This window comes from Drosophila yakuba, chromosome 2R, assembly GCF_016746365.2.
Source record: "Drosophila yakuba strain Tai18E2 chromosome 2R, Prin_Dyak_Tai18E2_2.1, whole genome shotgun sequence".
Classification (NCBI taxonomy): Eukaryota; Metazoa; Arthropoda; class Insecta; order Diptera; family Drosophilidae; genus Drosophila; species Drosophila yakuba.
In genome coordinates, this window is record NC_052528.2 from 23,150,903 (window position 1) to 23,166,226 (window position 15,324).

General features: G+C 50.2%; 8 protein-coding genes across 10 annotated transcripts; 6 read left to right on the forward strand and 2 right to left on the reverse strand.

Moving 5' to 3' along the window:
• Positions 1 to 27: 27 nt before the first annotated feature.
• LOC6532081 lies at positions 28 to 2,480 on the forward strand. The gene is made up of 3 exons (XM_002092822.3): positions 28 to 467; positions 540 to 1,059; positions 1,193 to 2,480. Exons 1-3 carry the CDS (start codon positions 130 to 132, stop codon positions 1,694 to 1,696), a joined length of 1,362 nt encoding a protein of 453 aa, XP_002092858.1. The 5' UTR covers positions 28 to 129; the 3' UTR covers positions 1,697 to 2,480.
• Positions 1,725 to 3,553, forward strand: LOC6532082. The gene is made up of 4 exons (XM_039372256.2): positions 1,725 to 2,526; positions 2,586 to 3,006; positions 3,064 to 3,171; positions 3,222 to 3,553. Exons 2-4 carry the CDS (start codon positions 2,617 to 2,619, stop codon positions 3,456 to 3,458), a joined length of 735 nt encoding a protein of 244 aa, XP_039228190.1. The 5' UTR covers positions 1,725 to 2,526; positions 2,586 to 2,616; the 3' UTR covers positions 3,459 to 3,553.
• Positions 3,554 to 3,668: 115 nt separating this feature from the next.
• LOC6532083 (S-adenosylmethionine sensor upstream of mTORC1) lies at positions 3,669 to 4,764 on the forward strand. Its single transcript, XM_002092824.4, has one exon. The coding sequence runs from the start codon at positions 3,733 to 3,735 to the stop codon at positions 4,639 to 4,641; it is 909 nt and encodes a 302-aa protein (XP_002092860.1). The 5' UTR covers positions 3,669 to 3,732; the 3' UTR covers positions 4,642 to 4,764.
• LOC6532084 (transcription factor grauzone) lies at positions 4,681 to 7,078 on the reverse strand. Its single transcript, XM_002092825.4, has 4 exons — positions 6,846 to 7,078; positions 5,542 to 6,782; positions 5,089 to 5,479; positions 4,681 to 5,034 (listed from the first exon to the last, which is right to left on the reverse strand). The coding sequence occupies exons 1-4, from the start codon at positions 6,960 to 6,962 to the stop codon at positions 4,792 to 4,794; spliced, it is 1,992 nt and encodes a 663-aa protein (XP_002092861.1). The 5' UTR covers positions 6,963 to 7,078; the 3' UTR covers positions 4,681 to 4,791.
• A 259-nt stretch (positions 7,079 to 7,337) lies between these two features.
• Positions 7,338 to 11,039, forward strand: LOC6532086 (NEDD4-binding protein 1). Its single transcript, XM_015196205.3, has 6 exons — positions 7,338 to 7,588; positions 9,016 to 9,117; positions 9,171 to 9,371; positions 9,440 to 10,038; positions 10,103 to 10,324; positions 10,384 to 11,039. Exons 1-6 carry the CDS (start codon positions 7,436 to 7,438, stop codon positions 10,586 to 10,588), a joined length of 1,482 nt encoding a protein of 493 aa, XP_015051691.1. The 5' UTR covers positions 7,338 to 7,435; the 3' UTR covers positions 10,589 to 11,039.
• On the forward strand, positions 7,735 to 8,873 carry LOC6532085. Its single transcript, XM_002092826.3, has 3 exons — positions 7,735 to 8,150; positions 8,211 to 8,329; positions 8,394 to 8,873. Exons 1-3 carry the CDS (start codon positions 7,860 to 7,862, stop codon positions 8,605 to 8,607), a joined length of 624 nt encoding a protein of 207 aa, XP_002092862.2. The 5' UTR covers positions 7,735 to 7,859; the 3' UTR covers positions 8,608 to 8,873.
• On the reverse strand, positions 10,936 to 15,203 carry LOC6532087. Of its 2 annotated transcripts, none has more exons than XM_015196206.2 (3): positions 14,928 to 15,203; positions 14,808 to 14,865; positions 10,936 to 11,369 (listed from the first exon to the last, which is right to left on the reverse strand). In XM_015196206.2, exons 1-3 carry the CDS (start codon positions 14,991 to 14,993, stop codon positions 11,047 to 11,049), a joined length of 447 nt encoding a protein of 148 aa, XP_015051692.1. In that variant the 5' UTR covers positions 14,994 to 15,203; the 3' UTR covers positions 10,936 to 11,046. The 2 variants fall into 2 exon arrangements, with proteins under 2 accessions (XP_015051692.1, XP_002092864.2); XM_002092828.4 differs by lacking the exons at positions 14,808 to 14,865; positions 14,928 to 15,203 and adding exons at positions 13,973 to 14,030; positions 14,104 to 14,478.
• LOC6532088 (aarF domain-containing kinase 1) lies at positions 11,715 to 13,968 on the forward strand. 2 transcript variants are annotated; one of them, XM_002092829.3, is made up of 4 exons: positions 11,715 to 11,853; positions 12,213 to 13,333; positions 13,401 to 13,496; positions 13,558 to 13,968. In XM_002092829.3, exons 2-4 carry the CDS (start codon positions 12,221 to 12,223, stop codon positions 13,909 to 13,911), a joined length of 1,563 nt encoding a protein of 520 aa, XP_002092865.1. In that variant the 5' UTR covers positions 11,715 to 11,853; positions 12,213 to 12,220; the 3' UTR covers positions 13,912 to 13,968. The 2 variants fall into 2 exon arrangements, with proteins under 2 accessions (XP_002092865.1, XP_039228187.1); XM_039372253.2 differs by lacking the exon at positions 11,715 to 11,853 and adding an exon at positions 11,961 to 12,151.
• Positions 15,204 to 15,324: the final 121 nt, after the last annotated feature.

The following is a 15,324-nucleotide window of genomic DNA, read 5'->3' on the forward strand; positions in this document are numbered from 1 at the left end:
TCGAAGCCCGATGCAGGCCTTCTCCCATCACTAAGCTCCAGTATATACAGAAATCAAATACGATTTTTGCAAGCCTGGGCATTCGAATCAGAATCCAGCCAAAGGGAATCCAGTGTGTAAACAAAAACAATGAAACTGGAGGAGTTGCTGACCAAGGGATCCTCCTCGCCGCCGGAGGACGACGACGAGGACGAGAAGGTGGATCTGAAGCCGCAAAAGTCGAGCAGCGCCACCGCGGACGAGGGGGCGGAGAACGCGGAGGATGCGGCCGAGGATGCTGGCGAGAAGGAAGGCGCGGGTGGCAAGAAGAAGGGCACGCGCAAGAAACGCTCCCTCAACTGGGAGGAGGCGGAGAGGGGGCTGCTCCTTGAGGTCATCAAGTCCAAGGTGGCCTTCGTGGAGAACCGCAGCGTGGACGCCAAGAGCATAAAGGCCAAGCGTCTGGCCTGGTCGCAGATCACCAAGCAGTAAGTTGCGCAATCGAGCAGAGATAGGGCTCCTCCTCTAAACATTCCGTTCCCGTTCCAACCCCCATCCAGGTTCAACGCCCTTAACTTCCGCCATCGCCTGCTGGAGCAGATCCAGGTGCAGTGGCGCAGCATGAAAAACTCTGCCAAGCGGGAGCACCAGCAGAAGCACCCGAAAACAGAGGCCCTGGAAGGCATGCGGATGATTGAGTTCCTGGAGGAGATGCAGAAGGATCCGGTCACCTCGCGCAGCCAGACACGCAGCGCTAACACAAACGGCGCCCTAAAGAAGGAGCTGCTGGACATCGACGAGGACGAAGACATGCCGCTGGCCGCTCTGCCCAACTCCACGAACGCCAGCGAGGACACGCTGCAGACCTCCACAATAGCCATCCCCTCGCCGCCGCCCTCCACCGCTGGCGGAGATGGGGACTCCCAGCAGGAGGGAAATCCCGCCCAGCTGCCAGCCCAGCGACGCAAGCGGACCAAGGCCAAGCAGTCGCCCTCGGGCGCCAAGACAGAAGCGTCCGCCGAAACGGGGGAGGAGAACGAAAAGGGCGTAGGCCCGCCACGAAAGCGGCGACAAAGGAATGTGAGTTTGAACAAAATCCCCAAGTAATTACGGTTTAGCACTGCAAGCCGAGAAGTATTCTAAAGAGGAATCCTAATCTAATGTTCCTGCGTTGTTCGCAAATTACTAATACTTGTATTTCTTCGTTTACCAGCTCTCACAGGCCCAGTCGCTGCTGTCCGACGAGAACGAAGCCTCCACCAACGTAGCTGCGAGCGCCACCCCAGTAGCGGACACAAATAGCCAGCCACTAGATCTGGTCACCGCCACGGAGATGGAGCAGAAGTACAAGCAGGACCTGTTCAAGCTGCTCAAGCAGGCGCGCCTGGCCGAGATCGACTACGCCCGGCGGGAGCACGAGCAGAAGCTGCGCTTCGAGCAGATGGAACAGGAGGTCAAGATGGCCTACTACCGGCAGGAGCAGGACCTCAAGCTGCGGCACATGCGCGAGGAGCACGACATCCGGCTGCGGCAGCAACGGCGGGAGCACGAGGCGCGCTTGGGGATCTACTCGCTGAAGAGCGGCGGCCTGAACGGAAGCATACAGGATCAAAGTTCAGCAAAGTGCAATGCCAAAGCGGACTACAACAATGTCCACGAGGTCGGGCCATCGACCAGTGCGGAGGGGGCGCTGGCGCTCAATGCCGCCTGCAACTAGGGGCGTGGCTGTTGGCTACGCATATATGTATGCGGATAGAATACGAGGAGAGCCAGCAATTAGGGTGTAAGGCATTTAGAGGAAACATCAACAGTACTTTAAAATTTAGCTTGAAATATGTTTAGCGAAATGTAGCTCTTCCGGTCAGCCAGAATAGCCGGAAAGGCCAGAATAGCCGTATGCGGAAACACCGGACGCGCATACTCATACGCGAATGAATACTCATCGACACACTCAAGTTGCCACTCGGACGAATGGACTGGACTGTTGTTTATTGTGCGACTCGCACCAGACGAACTCACAGGCATTGCATTTTCAAGAAATTAGTATTATATAATTGTATCCGTATCTGTTAAGTACTCCGGGCGCAGAGATCAATTCAAAACGCAAATCGCGGTTGTGTCCTCGAAAACAAACTCGAAAATACTCATGCACAGACTCCGAATAAGTTCCCTTTTGCCGAACGCATCTACTCATCAGTCAGTATTCTCTATGGCCACTGTATTATTTTGATACATTCATTTTTTTAGCCTTAAGTTTTTTGTACACAACTACTATTTATACATGGGGTGCATGCGGTGCCAGCATCCGTAGTTGTAGATCAATGTATGTTGTTCATACATTACGAGAATCTTTTATAATTCGTGTAATCATAAGTTACTGTACGTCGTGTTGTATAGCGCTGTAATATCCTGTCACTTGCTTCAGCTTAATTAAAACCGTATATCGGGCGAGAGATAACTAGATAATGAAATACAAATACTATACATAGTGTATAAACCGATGGACGTGCCTTTGAATGCTCCCCACATCCACAAACACGAATCAAAGTGAGCAAGTCTGCAATGTTCAATGTTTAAAATCAAGGGTTCTATCAATTTATTTCAAGTACAAACCTTTGGAACGCGCTGTAAATCGAAATGAAGGACCTGGACGGTACCTTGGATACCCTGGAGAATGCCCGCTTTAACTACGTGTATATGAAGGATGTTGCTCGCCTGGCCAAGGACTCGATCTTCTCGCATAACGAGCTGGTCAGCATCGTGATGCTCTACCACAAGTTTGTCCTGGTTAATGGACCGAGGGCCAAGTACATGACCATTCGGCAACTCACTGCGCTGATGGAGCTGCTGTTCGAGATCGTGGATCGGGATCTCATTGCGACCATTGTGTACAGAATAGCCCATACTCCGGGCTCCAGGGCTCCTGACTTCTTTCCCGACAAGCACATTCATTTGGAATCCTTTGTGAGGCTGCTCACCCTGTACTTCACCAAAGATCTTCAGCTGAAAATGGAGTTCGCATTCTCGGTGGGCATTTCATAGTCTTCCTGCTAAATTAGGTTAGACCTTTGGCTTCCGTTGCAGGTCTACGATAAGAGTGATTCCAAGCAGTTGAATGGCGAGCAAGTGGGGTTCTTTGTCAGCAAGTTCTTTGAGAGCGAGGACGAGGACGAATCCATTGAGCTGCGACTGGTGAGGCTCCATCCTCTTGATACACTGATACACTTCTTATTCCCATTCAGGACATGAAGGAGATGCTGTTCCTCAAGTTTGACCTGGACAAGGACACCAACATTGGGGTGGACGAATACTACGAGGTGGTCCGCCGACAGCCCATGCTGCTCGAGTGCTTTGGTCGCGTGTTTCCCCCGAATCCCCAGATGGAGGTCCTTGCGCTTTGCGCCAATGTGATGTCTTGGTTTGACGACTCCCCCAATCCCAGGATTATGATGAAACCAGACGGCGGGAAGACCAGCTAGCTAACAGGACGTCCGGGAACGCATGTCTATCTTACCAGATACGTAAATTGTGAGACGTCTAAAATTGAAAGTGCATTAAAATGAAGTAATTAACATTTGTATTACATTTATTATTTATAACGGTTTATCCGTTACTTTTCAATATTATATTACCGGTAAAGTCGCTTCATTGCGGCTGCCTCGATAACGATACCGATTAGTTGATATTTCGGGATTGTCTCATCCCTATTGCACGCGACCCACCAATCCATTCAACCAAAGAAACGGCAGCGAAATGGCCACGGAGGAGCACCAGCGCCTGGCCAGCATCGTGAAGAGCTGCCACGAAAGTCTGCGCCAGCTGACCAAGGAGTATGGCGCCACAGCGGCCTGGCAGGAGCACACGAGTCCCAGGAACGCCAAGCAACTGGCGGAGTACGCCAAGGCAATGAAGCAACTGGCGGCCATATGGGAGACCAACGATGGGAAGGTGGAGCTGCAGGCACGCAGTCGCATCAAGTGGGCCATCGACTACATCACCAAGTACTTCTTTACCGAGGGCATATACTTGCAGAAGCGACAGCGGGAGCAGCGACTCCTGGAATCCTACAGAGCCGAGGGAAAACTGGGCGATTGCACCTGCAGGCTGATGGAGGAGCCGCCGGACAGGCTGCACGTGCTGGATGTGGGCAGCTGCTTCAATCCCTTTTCCAGTGCTCCGCACCTGGAGGTGACCGCCCTGGACTTGTGTCCCGCCACCGAAGATGTGCTGCAGGCGGATTTCCTTAAGGTGGAGGTGGTACCCGGAATAGGGGAACCTGAGCTGGAGAATGGCAGCGTGAGAAGGCTACCTGCAAACCACTACGAGTGCGTGATTTTCAGTTTGCTACTGGAGTACATGCCCAGCGCCGAGCAGAGACTGCAGTGCTGCCTCCAGGCCTATGATCTGCTGCTGCCCGAGGGCATCCTCGTGCTCATCACACCGGACTCCCAGCACGTTGGCAAGAACGCCCACCTCATGAAGAACTGGCGCTACTCCCTGGCCAGGATTGGCCTGCTGCGGGTACGCTTCGAGAAGCTGCCGCACATATCGTGTATGGTGTTCCGCAAGGCCATCAGCCGGGAGCTCTCGCAGCACTGGGCGAGCATTCACCGGGAGGAGGGGATGTGCGAGGAAATTCGGATACCGCAGGACGATAGCTAGATGGCTAGATAAGATTCAGCCCCCATAAATCGATGTAAATATATGTCCACGTCTACTTATTTATGGCTTAACTTATCTGTGTTAAGTGCGAGTTAATAATAATGGTTGATGATTTATCTACTATCTATGGATGTCGTAAATGGACAAATGCTATTGCTTCTGTTCCGACGACTGTGGGAACAGAGCGCCGCTCGCCTGACGCTTCTTCATCGCTGTGGTGGCACCCTGCGAAATCTTCATGATGTTCGGTGGCAGCGGCTTCTTGCGATCCGCCTCCCACTCGGCTCGGTGCAGCCGCTGGCGGTGCTTGTACATGTTGGCGTTGGAAAAGAACGTCATGGGGCAGTTGGGACAGGTGTACAGCACCTCGCCGGTGTGTGTTGATGTGTGCTCCTGTAAATTGGTTCTCGTAAACTTGGATTTCTCTGTAAGGAGCCCAACACTCACCCTCAGGTCCTGAGGACGCTTAAATGCCTTTTCGCACATCCCGCACTTGAACTTTCGCTCACAGAGGTGGTTGTGGTAGATGTGGCGCTTCAGGGCTCGCGAATTGGTGGATGTCTTGTTGCAGATGTGACAGCGATGCTCGCCGCCCGGCGGCTCGTGCACCGTGTTCATGTGCTGCTTAAGTCCGGACAGGTGGCGCAGCCAGGTGCCGCAAATCTCGCACTGCACGGGATCGGGCTTGGGACGTGGTTCCTCGGAATGTTCCAGCTCGTGATGCTTTTTGAGATTCGTTTGTGAACGCAGCGTCTTGCCACACTTATCGCAGATGATGGCCGATTCCGGATCATGCATGTAACGCAAGTGCTCCTTCAGTTTGCGTTCCGTAGGAATCCTGAAAGCATTAAGGGATTAGCTTGGGGTTGTTCATATGCAAAACACAAGATAGACAATTACTTCTTGTTGCACTCTGGACAGGAGTATTTAAACTCGGATTTGGGGACATGCTTGGAAACGTGGTGGTACTCTATGGCCGCCTTGGTGGTGAAGCTCTTGGGACACTTCTCGCACTGATAGACCCGCTTTTCCTTCGGCTCCGCCTTGACTTCCGCACTTGTGTGCGTTTGTACGTGAACCTCCAGGGAGCGCGAGTCCTGAAACACGCGCCCGCACTGGGAACACGTAAAGTGTTCTGGGTTCTTGTGGACCAACACGTGCTCCGCCAAAGTCTTGCGCAGGTGGAACTTTCTCCCGCAGCATTCGATGAAGCCAGATTCGATGTTGTGGGAAACGCGTTGATGGCGTCGCATGTCCGCAAAGTTCTGCACCAGTAGATTGCAGACGGCGCACGGAAACTTTTTAAAGAACTCCAGGATAATCCCATCGTATTCGTCTTGCTGGAGCTTCCTCCGCTCAATCTCCTCGCGACTCAGGCGAACGGGTGGAACCAGTGGCTTTTCCCGTTTTTGGTACTTCTTGGGCTTAACCACTGGCTTCCGTTTGGGAATCTCGGCGTAGCGTTCCTCCGGCTCTATGTCCGGCAGGCTGTGGTCCGAGTCCTCCCCACTGCTCTCGCTGGAGGAACTGGAGCTGTCCTCCGTGCCCAAGACGGCGTCGACTCCCACAAAGTCATCATCGGAGTCCACTTCCCTCTTTGGAGAAGTTGGGGATTCCGGCTTAGCTTTGGGCGGGCGTCCTCTTCTCGTGCTCCTTCGTAGCTGGCGCCCCTTGTTCGTCTCGCTGTTTTTCGCGGAACTAATTGAACAGCTCTTTGTATCCGAGTTTAGAAAATCGGCCAGAGGTGCATCCGAATCACTGTCCAGTGGCAGTTCGTTTTTAATGCGCCGCTTCGAATGCGGTGAGCCCTCGCTTGGAACACCCAACCGTTTCGGAGCTGTTCTAGTTTCCGTTTTAACTGGGTCTTCCCAGAGTTCCACCTTCGGCAGGGGTTCCAGTTCGTTTGCCTCTACTTTGACCTCGCTGGGCGCAAAGAAGCCCTCCGCCAAAGCGTCCAGCTCCACAGAATACAGCGGATTAATGGCCTCCTCCGTCTGACCACAAAACTCAATTGGTTCGCTTTTGGAATCCCTGCTCTGCTGCTGATGCAGGCAGGAGACCCGGTGGTGGAACTCCTCGAAGCTGCTAACGCAGTCCCAGCACTCCCGACAGACCTCCGCATCACTGCCCGCCGTAAGAACCTACGAATGGCGGAGAGTTTGGTCCGGTTCATCAAAAACTTGCGATTATGGCGCAGAGCTTACCTCGGAAAACGAAAAGTGCTTGTTGATGGTCGCCCTAATGTTCAGACGGACGCCCTCGGCGGACTCTAGGCCGTAGCCGGCATTGGAGCTGGCCAGGCAGAGCACGCAGACAGTCATGACGTAACCGGACGCACTGGCTCAGTCCTAATCCTGCTTCATTTCCACACAAAGTTTTTGTTTACGATTTTGCAAAAATTTTGTTTTCCAAAGCAAGGCAGAGTTGCCAGGGGCGTGCGAAAAGTTTGGTGAGCCGATAGTATCGCTCATTAACCATTTGGGTTAAAAATACATGTTGAATGTGCTGATCTTTGTATTGAAGAGTACTTAAAGCAACTCCCATTTTGTGTGAATAAAATAATTATTTTCATAATTGATTTTATTTGCTAATATTAACTATAGTTACTCTACATTATAGTTACTCCCTAACGCCTTTTAGCTCGCACCTAGACGCCGAGGAAAGGTACTAGTGCTTGGAAAAATACCAAAACATAACGCACATTGCAATATCAGCTGTTTCCTTGGTTTTGAAAAGTAGTTAGAGATCGGAGTTTAAACAATTTTACTGCATTATTCAGACGCACGTGCCCCAAATGGGCAAAAGCAAGAAGAAGTGGGATCCCAAAAAGGCCAAACTGAAAAAGCAACATTGGCACAAGCGCGGATCGGCCTCCAAAATGGCTTCAAATATCCTGCTGAAGCTGGCGGCCGAGGATCCCATAAAAGGCGGCTATCCTAAGAACACGGTAAGTTCCCTATTTTATAGAGGAAATGCGTTTTGGCGTCGCTTTGAGCTCGCGTCGATGGCACGCGCAGTTTGTGTTTTCCCGCGAGTGGTAACCATGTGGAGGTGGGGGCTGCTTTGGGCAGTGCGCAATCGCCAGCGCCCTGCACCCCACATTCCCAGTGAATAGTGAAAAGTTCCAGAAAGACCAGCTCCAGCCAACTGAATCATCGCTGCCGAAATCAGCAACTCCGAATCCAAGAGGCCAAAGTATCACCTACAACCCACCAAGTATGGAGAAGATCTGGAAGAAGGTGTGCGAGCACCACGATGTGCCCGAGCAGGTGGCCAACGAGTGGTTCGCCCGCATCCAGCAGCACCTGAGCTCCGAGGATCCCGCTCGCGCCTACCACAATTGGGAGGAGATGATGCGGCGCAAGGAGCCGCACTTGGCGGGCGTGGCCAATCCCAACATTGTGCTGGCCGCCTTCTTCCAGTACTACCACTTCGATGGCAACCGCAGCTGTGCCGAGAAGAACTGCGAGGTCTTTGAGGAGTTTTGCCACGATGCCGTCATCGAGGATGTGAGTAAGCGTGCGGGATAACTGAACCTCTATACTGGGAGTGTTTTTTGCCTTGAACAGGACCATGCAAAAAGTCTGGTATGCAATTTGCTAGGGCGCAAGACCCCGGAGAACCAGTTGACCTGGTGCCATGACGACGAGGCCAATTTGCTGCAGGACGTAGACTTGGTGGTTCTGGCGTGAGTATTCGTACAATCATCTATACATCATTTGTGTATCTCATACTCATTTATACAACTGAAGTGCTTCACCGGAGGAGTACAAGCACTATACAACTCTCCTTCGCTCGGAGTACGCCAATCTGGACGATGCCACTTACAAGGCCATGCGCATGAAGGTGCTGGAGACCTTGCTCATGATTCCCTCCATCTACGCCACTGGAGACTACCACGATAAGTACGAAGAGCTAGCCCGAACCAACATTCGCAACGAGATCAGCGAGCTTAAGAAGCAGTAAACCGGAGTTTGGAGGATCGGGATGCGACGGGGCTGCTTTGTTTACTGCTATTGAGTTGTGTACTTACTGGCCGTTTTACCTCGTTTGACCTCAAGGCACTCGTGTATTGGTTGAGAAACCTCCTCTGCCGAACATCTACTTAATTTTACTCCTAAGTGAAGTGTAATCAAAATCATTTTCCTAGTTAGTGTGTACGCCTAGATATATACGTAAGCCCTGTAGACTCCAACTCACAATAAATTTGATGTAAATGATGTACCAAAAAATGCAGTATTACTCAAAGCACTTAAAGAACCACTGAAACTAAAATCGCAGTAAGTAGGAAAAGTAACAGTAGAGAAGCTTTTCCCAAAATATGATCAAGTCACAATTCGGGTAAAACTAATAACATCAAATTTTTCCAAATAGGTCGCACAACCAGAAACAGGGGCCTCCACTTCAAACACCGAAATGCCCAAACCAGCGGTTAAGCCCAATGGCTTCAAGAAGATTCGAGACCATAAGCAAAAGGTAACAAATCGAAATATATAGATATTTGTTTTAAGGCATGCGATATTCCACAGAACGCACCGAAAAGACTGAAGCACAATGCAAATCAGAAGAACGCACTTAATCGAGAAATGATATCCAAGCTCTTAAGCTCTATTAAAAAAAAATATGCAGCGCAGAAAAATCCTCATATCAAACGCAGGTTGGACTTCCGCAGAAGGGAATCGCCAGCAAAGAACGTCGTGCTTCCCAAGCCGCGGTTCTACAACCATAAGGTAATGCTTTTATGGAAAATAAATATAAATATAAAATTACGGTCATTGGAATTTCTACCGCTCATCAGGACGACAGTATAGAAGAAGGAGAACTCATCGAGCAGTTGGAGAGCAGCGACGATGACGACTGCGTGTTGCTGGAAACTCCGAACGAATCCATTAGCATTCTAGATGACGACGATGATGAGCCCAGCACAAGTGACCAGCAACCAAAAGAGATAGTTACAGATTACAAGGGCGAGGCTGCTTTGCGGATAGCGCCGAAAACTGAAAACCCAGTTTTGTACTCTACTATCGTAAAAGGGGATTTTTCAGAGTCCATCATCAACTTGGATGAATCCTCCGAAGCAGACCCAAGTCCAATTGTTGAAAACAACGACTCAGTTATATTTATTGAGGACACGACCGGAGAAGATTTCATCCCCATCCCATCGTACTCGCCGCCGTTGCGGAGAGGAAAGAAGCGCAGAAGTGCTAGGATTGCCGAAGCGCCCAAACAGAAGACTGCGCGAATGAATGACAGCCTCTTCACCACTGCAGAAAAGAAGAAACTTGGAGACTATAACACCAACACATTTAATCCGACGGAGGAGGCAGGAGAGACTAGTGATAAGCCGAAGACGAGTAAGAGGTTTATTATCATCGATGGCAGCAATGTAGCCTTTGCGTAAGTTTCTGCCATAGGCAAACACCAGACTGGCTTTATTATTTACTTCAACTATACTCAACAGCCATGGCAACTCAAACGTCTTTTCATCAGAGGGAATAAAGTATTGCTTGCAGTATTTCGAGAAAATGGGTCACGAAGTAAAGGCTGTGATTCCAATGTTTCGGAAGAACAACTTCAAGTCTTCGAATCCCGAGCTTCTCGATAAGCTGCACAAGGAAGGCAAGATTGTGTTTACGCCGTGCAAAAACATTCCCGGCCAAATGTCTTCTAGCTACGATGATCGGTGAGCTTCCTAGAAACACCTTTGTATCTAGATTGAAAATTTATAACTCCTGTTTTCAGTTTCATTTTGCAACTGGCATACGAAAAGAATGCTGCCGTGGTTTCCAACGACAACTACAGAGACCTGATTAATGAGAATCCTGCCTTTAAAAAGATCGTTGAGAATCGAGTCCTTGGTTACTCCTGGTGCGACAACATATTCATTTTACCCAAGGATCCCTACGGCCGCTGGGGACCTACGCTCGACGAAATTTTGAGGTGCTAATGCACGAACCCCTATATTAATTTATTTTGAAATTATTGTTCAGTTCTTTAGTTCTTATGTTCTTTAGTTAGTAGCTTTAGTTGCGGATCATCCAACTTTCTTTTTCTGATATTATTTTTCAAGTAGCAAAGTTGGTCAAAACTCAAGAAATATAACGCAGTGTTTACTTATTAGATTTGCATAGCAGAGTTTTCGGCCAGAAAAGTGTTTTCATATGCATTATAATTTTAAAGTCCTGCCAAATTTATACGTTTTCGAGGAGCAAAGTTTATTCATTAGGTTTGCATAGCATAGTTTTCGAACTGAAAAGTGTTTTCATATGCATAATATTGTAAAATCCTGCAAAATTCAGCAGTTCTCGAGGAGCAAAGTTTATTTACGTAGGCAAAACTGTACAGTGTCTTGTAAGGTGTATAATTAATAATAAATGTACGATTCCTCAGAAATCCAATGCTGAGTTACACCACCGGTGGGTGGCCGTTGACCAAGAATACTGTGGTGGTGGTGGACGTGGTCGTTGTGGCCACATTCGCCTCGTAAACCGGCGGTGGTTCGTTAGTTCCAACCGCTAAATTGGGATTGCTTGCTTCCAAGTTGGTGGCTATGGTTAGTGTGCTGTCCTGCTTTCGCTCGCTAAAAGCAGCCTCGTCGTAGCTGGGCGGCAAATCCAAGGTTTTTGGCAGGACACTGACTTCATCCTGGCTGTTTGAGCACACGTTTCCGGTTCCTCCGGAGCCGCCGTTGCAATTGTTCGTCACGTTGATCTCCATTTGGCGACGGGCTGCGAAAGACAAAATCAAATTGAGTGAACAAAAAAGCTTTAGAAGATTTAAAAAAAACAGAAGCTGGCAAGTATTGTTTTTAAATACACTTAACATTTACCGCCCTGTTCTGTTAACCGCTAACTGTTAACCGCTTTCGGCTTAGGGAAAAGAAGTAGCTGCAGTCTGTTCAAGGGGGGTCACTAACAATTTTATACATACTGCCTTAGTTATTCTATGTATCAAACAACATTTAATATAAAGGTTATCATTTTGATAAAAAAAAAGCTGTTGTAATAGTATAAGAGCACTTAACCCCCTTAAGCCAAAACAACTACGCCCTTGAGCTCCCCTGTTGAGTCAGCTGCTCTGACGTCAGGCCAACAGCTGATTGCGCCAACTGAGGCCACAGACGTTGGAGCGCATCAATTTAATCACAGACTTTGGAATTTCAACACCTACGCGCCGTCGAACTCCGGCGCTACCTTTAGTGCACCTTATCGAGTAAGTGAAACTATTAACAGTCACTCCGAGTGAGCCGCGACTCACCTTCAGTCAGGTGTGTTTACATAATGGCGCAGCCGAAATTGCTGAGGTGAAAGTTTAGCTACATGTCAGCGTTGGAAAATGTAAATGGGGAAAAAGTGAATGAAAATGCTTGCGGAGATGCAACAGGTTTAGGGCGCTGCATTCGCCCAAAATCAGTTGCCCGAGGGAAAAGTTCAAAGAGCCTCAGTGCCTCAGTGCTTTAGTTGCGCGTAAAACGAGCTCAACGCGCTTAAGCAGAGGTGAAAGCCCAGAGGTTAATCGGCACTGACACCTGTTGATTTTGCACACCAGACTGAATGCTCTTCCCTTTTCAGCCGGAGGAATGCTGCTGCGACGCGTTCTGGGCTACGGAGTAGTCGGCGCCGGACTGGCCTCCGCCGGCTGGAGCCTGCACACCAACGACTACGATCCCAACTCATTGGGCATCGTCCGGCTGTCGCGATCCGCCGCCGCCGTCGTGGACGTGGCACTCACCTACAAGCGGGAACTTTACTACAGGGAATGGGACAAGGAGACGCCCGAGTACAAGGCGGAGAAGAGCCGGGTGCACAAGATAGCCGCCGAGAAGCTGCTCCAGCTGATCTGCATAAACAAGGGTGTCTACATCAAGGTGGGCCAGCACATAGGTGCCCTGGAGTACCTGCTGCCCAAGGAGTTTGTGCAGACCATGAAAGTTCTTCACTCCGATGCGCCGCAAAACCCCATTGAGGACCTGTACAAGGTTATCCGACAGGATCTGCGCTGCAATCCGGAAGACATTTTCGACAGCTTCGAGAGGGAGCCCCTGGGAACCGCGTCCCTTGCCCAGGTACACAAGGCGCGACTGAAGACCGGCGAGGTGGTGGCCGTGAAGGTGCAACATCCCTACGTTAAGGGTAACTCCCGCGTGGACATGAAGACCATGGAACTGGCCGTAAATGTGCTGGCGCGGATATTTCCCGACTTCAAGATCCACTGGCTGGTTGAGGAGTCCAAAAAGAACTTGCCGGTCGAACTCGATTTCCTAAACGAGGGGCGCAACGCCGAGAAGGTAGCCAAGCAGTTCGAGAAGTACTCCTGGCTTCGGGTGCCCAAGATATACTGGAAGTACAGCTCTTCCCGAGTCCTAGTCATGGAGTACCTGGAGGGCGGACATGTCACGGACTTGGACTACATTCGGCGAAACAAAATTGACTCCTTTGCGGTGGCCAATCGCATTGGACAGCTCTACTCCGAGATGATTTTCCGCACCGGTTTCGTGCACAGCGATCCACACCCAGGAAACATCTTGGTAAGACGCACGCCGAAGGACAGTCTGGAGATAGTTCTGCTGGATCACGGGCTCTACGCAAATCTGACGGATAAGTTCCGGTACGACTACTCCAATCTCTGGCTGAGCATCCTGAACGTGGACCGCAAAGCGATGCGACAACACAGTGAGCAGTTGGGAATTAAGGTATTGACGCGACTTGTGAAGTGGATTTGAATCTAAACCTTCTAAATTTTACACTTCCTTGATCCAGGGCGATCTGTACGGTCTTTTCGCATGCATGGTGACGGGACGACCTTGGGAGACGGTGATGCAGGGCCTGACCAAGGTCCAATATTCCAAAGAAGAGGTGAGTTTGTCCAGGCCATTCTTCCCTTCAGTTACTCATGGTCTATGCTTTGATTCTGCAGAAGAACACGCTGCAAAGCAACACATCGCTGGTGCTGCCGCACATCTCCGACGTGCTGGAACAGGTGGACCGTCAGATGCTGCTCATTCTGAAGACAAATGACCTGATCCGCGGAATCGAGTCCACGCTGCGCACGCAGAACCGGATGACAGCCTTCTGGGTTATGTCCAAGTGCTGTGTTCAATCCTCCTACGCTGAACAGCGGGCCAAACAGTCTGGCTCCGGATCCGGATCCTCGCGAATCCTGTTGCTGCGGGTGCGCGAGCGATGGGAGCTTTTCAAGCTCAACTGCTACTACCTCTACCTGGGACTGATTAATTTCGGTTTCCTCGAAGCACTCAAGCAGGTTATTTAGGCTAAGTGTGGTCCCCAATTAAAAGTACAAAACTCTTGACGAGACAGGAAAGGGAAATTACCTCGTTGTCTCTGCTGGGCGAGATTCCGCGTATTGGCCTCTCGCTTGCGTTTGGCGCTCTTCGGGGAGAGAGTGAATCATTAGCAGGAGCAGGAGGAGCAACAGAAGGTGTCCCATTTCGAATCGGCTTACCATGATCATGGCCAGCGGGAAGGCGATGACAAACAGGAAGACCAGCACGATGTAAATGACATAGCTGGGATAGAAGAACATGTACGGACCATCGTAGCCGCCGTCGATCCAAATGGTGACGGGTGTGGTGTTATCGTACTGCCACACCGTACTCGTACTCTCGGTGGTGTTAAGTGTAGCGTTCACCACCGACGTGGTAGCGTTAATGGGGCTGCTGACCGTCGCGTTTATGGCAGGGGCCATGTTGAAATCGGTCGTTAATTCCGCGCTAATTGCTGTGATTTTGGGTCCTGCTCGGAACTAAACAATGTCTCGAAGACAGACTGTTCCCTGACGAACAGACAGACCCGACTAACCTGAACTACTGGCCACCGAATTGACGGGACATCCGGGCATGGGTCAGACTCGAAGCTGACAACGAAGAACGCACATATTTGCTTTGTAATCATTAGCTGATAGCTGATAAGGCGACAAAACCAGTGTCGAGCCAGGGCTTTGTGTTTTGTTCGCACTCGCAATTTATCTAATGAGGCGATATGATAAATGTGCGCAAATAGATATATGTTCGAACACACGCATAAATATATATTAATGTCGCCCTTGATTTATGGCGCTCTCGCTCCCACTCATCTCGAGAACGAGTTCAGTGGCCCAAGCACGGCAAATATTTATGTTTGCCCACCTCAAATGCTTGGAGAACTCACCTTGCTCCTCCTTCGGGCGCAGCGACTTCGCGAACGGGCGACAGGCAATCAGGAGCACCTGGAAGACGACACGGGGTACAGCGGTATGAGCATAGTATGGGCTCTATATAGAACACTCACTCGCAGGAGGAAGAGCAGGAAGCTGAGGGCGCACAGGACCAGAAGCACGACTCCTAGATTATCCATTTCGGTTAAATGACCCGCAAGATGACCCGCCGAATGAGTTGTTTTGGCCAAAAACGGAGTTTGTGATTCACTCTAAAGCCCCGGGCACATGTCAAAGCGATAAGATATGTATCTAAGATATGGCGAGTGGCCCGAACTCTGATTACATTTTAAGCAGTTGATGGACTTTTTACCACCTTTGTCTCCGGCCGCAGGGGATCCCTTCAAGACTAATGAGCGAACTGGGCCAGCTGCCGGCCGCTCTCCAAATGGCCAAATCCCGGAGTGAGCAGGCCCACTTATCTCGGCCAGATTGCATTTATGTTTGTGCCGGTCGTTATCTCCTCCGGAT

Coding starts and splice junctions, on each gene's coding strand:
- LOC6532081 (XM_002092822.3), top strand. CDS start 130: ATGAAACTGGAGGAGTTGCTGACCAAGGGATCCTCCTCGCCGCCGGAG. Junction 468..539: donor TGGTCGCAGATCACCAAGCA/GTAAGTTGCGCA, acceptor ACCCCCATCCAG/GTTCAACGCCCTTAACTTCC. Junction 1,060..1,192: donor GAAAGCGGCGACAAAGGAAT/GTGAGTTTGAAC, acceptor TTCGTTTACCAG/CTCTCACAGGCCCAGTCGCT.
- LOC6532082 (XM_039372256.2), top strand. CDS start 2,617: ATGAAGGACCTGGACGGTACCTTGGATACCCTGGAGAATGCCCGCTTT. Junction 3,007..3,063: donor AAATGGAGTTCGCATTCTCG/GTGGGCATTTCA, acceptor CTTCCGTTGCAG/GTCTACGATAAGAGTGATTC. Junction 3,172..3,221: donor AATCCATTGAGCTGCGACTG/GTGAGGCTCCAT, acceptor ATTCCCATTCAG/GACATGAAGGAGATGCTGTT.
- LOC6532083 (XM_002092824.4), top strand. CDS start 3,733: ATGGCCACGGAGGAGCACCAGCGCCTGGCCAGCATCGTGAAGAGCTGC.
- LOC6532084 (XM_002092825.4), bottom strand. CDS start 6,962: ATGACTGTCTGCGTGCTCTGCCTGGCCAGCTCCAATGCCGGCTACGGC. Junction 6,783..6,845: donor AGCACTTTTCGTTTTCCGAG/GTAAGCTCTGCG, acceptor CGCCATTCGTAG/GTTCTTACGGCGGGCAGTGA. Junction 5,480..5,541: donor TGTCCAGAGTGCAACAAGAA/GTAATTGTCTAT, acceptor TAATGCTTTCAG/GATTCCTACGGAACGCAAAC.
- LOC6532086 (XM_015196205.3), top strand. CDS start 7,436: ATGGGCAAAAGCAAGAAGAAGTGGGATCCCAAAAAGGCCAAACTGAAA. Junction 7,589..9,015: donor GCGGCTATCCTAAGAACACG/GTAAGTTCCCTA, acceptor TTTTCCAAATAG/GTCGCACAACCAGAAACAGG. Junction 9,118..9,170: donor TTCGAGACCATAAGCAAAAG/GTAACAAATCGA, acceptor GATATTCCACAG/AACGCACCGAAAAGACTGAA.
- LOC6532085 (XM_002092826.3), top strand. CDS start 7,860: ATGGAGAAGATCTGGAAGAAGGTGTGCGAGCACCACGATGTGCCCGAG. Junction 8,151..8,210: donor ACGATGCCGTCATCGAGGAT/GTGAGTAAGCGT, acceptor TGCCTTGAACAG/GACCATGCAAAAAGTCTGGT. Junction 8,330..8,393: donor GTAGACTTGGTGGTTCTGGC/GTGAGTATTCGT, acceptor ATACAACTGAAG/TGCTTCACCGGAGGAGTACA.
- LOC6532088 (XM_002092829.3), top strand. CDS start 12,221: ATGCTGCTGCGACGCGTTCTGGGCTACGGAGTAGTCGGCGCCGGACTG. Junction 13,334..13,400: donor GTGAGCAGTTGGGAATTAAG/GTATTGACGCGA, acceptor TCCTTGATCCAG/GGCGATCTGTACGGTCTTTT. Junction 13,497..13,557: donor TCCAATATTCCAAAGAAGAG/GTGAGTTTGTCC, acceptor TTGATTCTGCAG/AAGAACACGCTGCAAAGCAA.
- LOC6532087 (XM_002092828.4), bottom strand. CDS start 14,346: ATGGCCCCTGCCATAAACGCGACGGTCAGCAGCCCCATTAACGCTACC. Junction 14,031..14,103: donor TCCCGCTGGCCATGATCATG/GTAAGCCGATTC, acceptor CTCTCCCCGAAG/AGCGCCAAACGCAAGCGAGA. Junction 11,370..13,972: donor CGCCCAGCAGAGACAACGAG/GTAATTTCCCTT, acceptor TGTCTTTCGCAG/CCCGTCGCCAAATGGAGATC.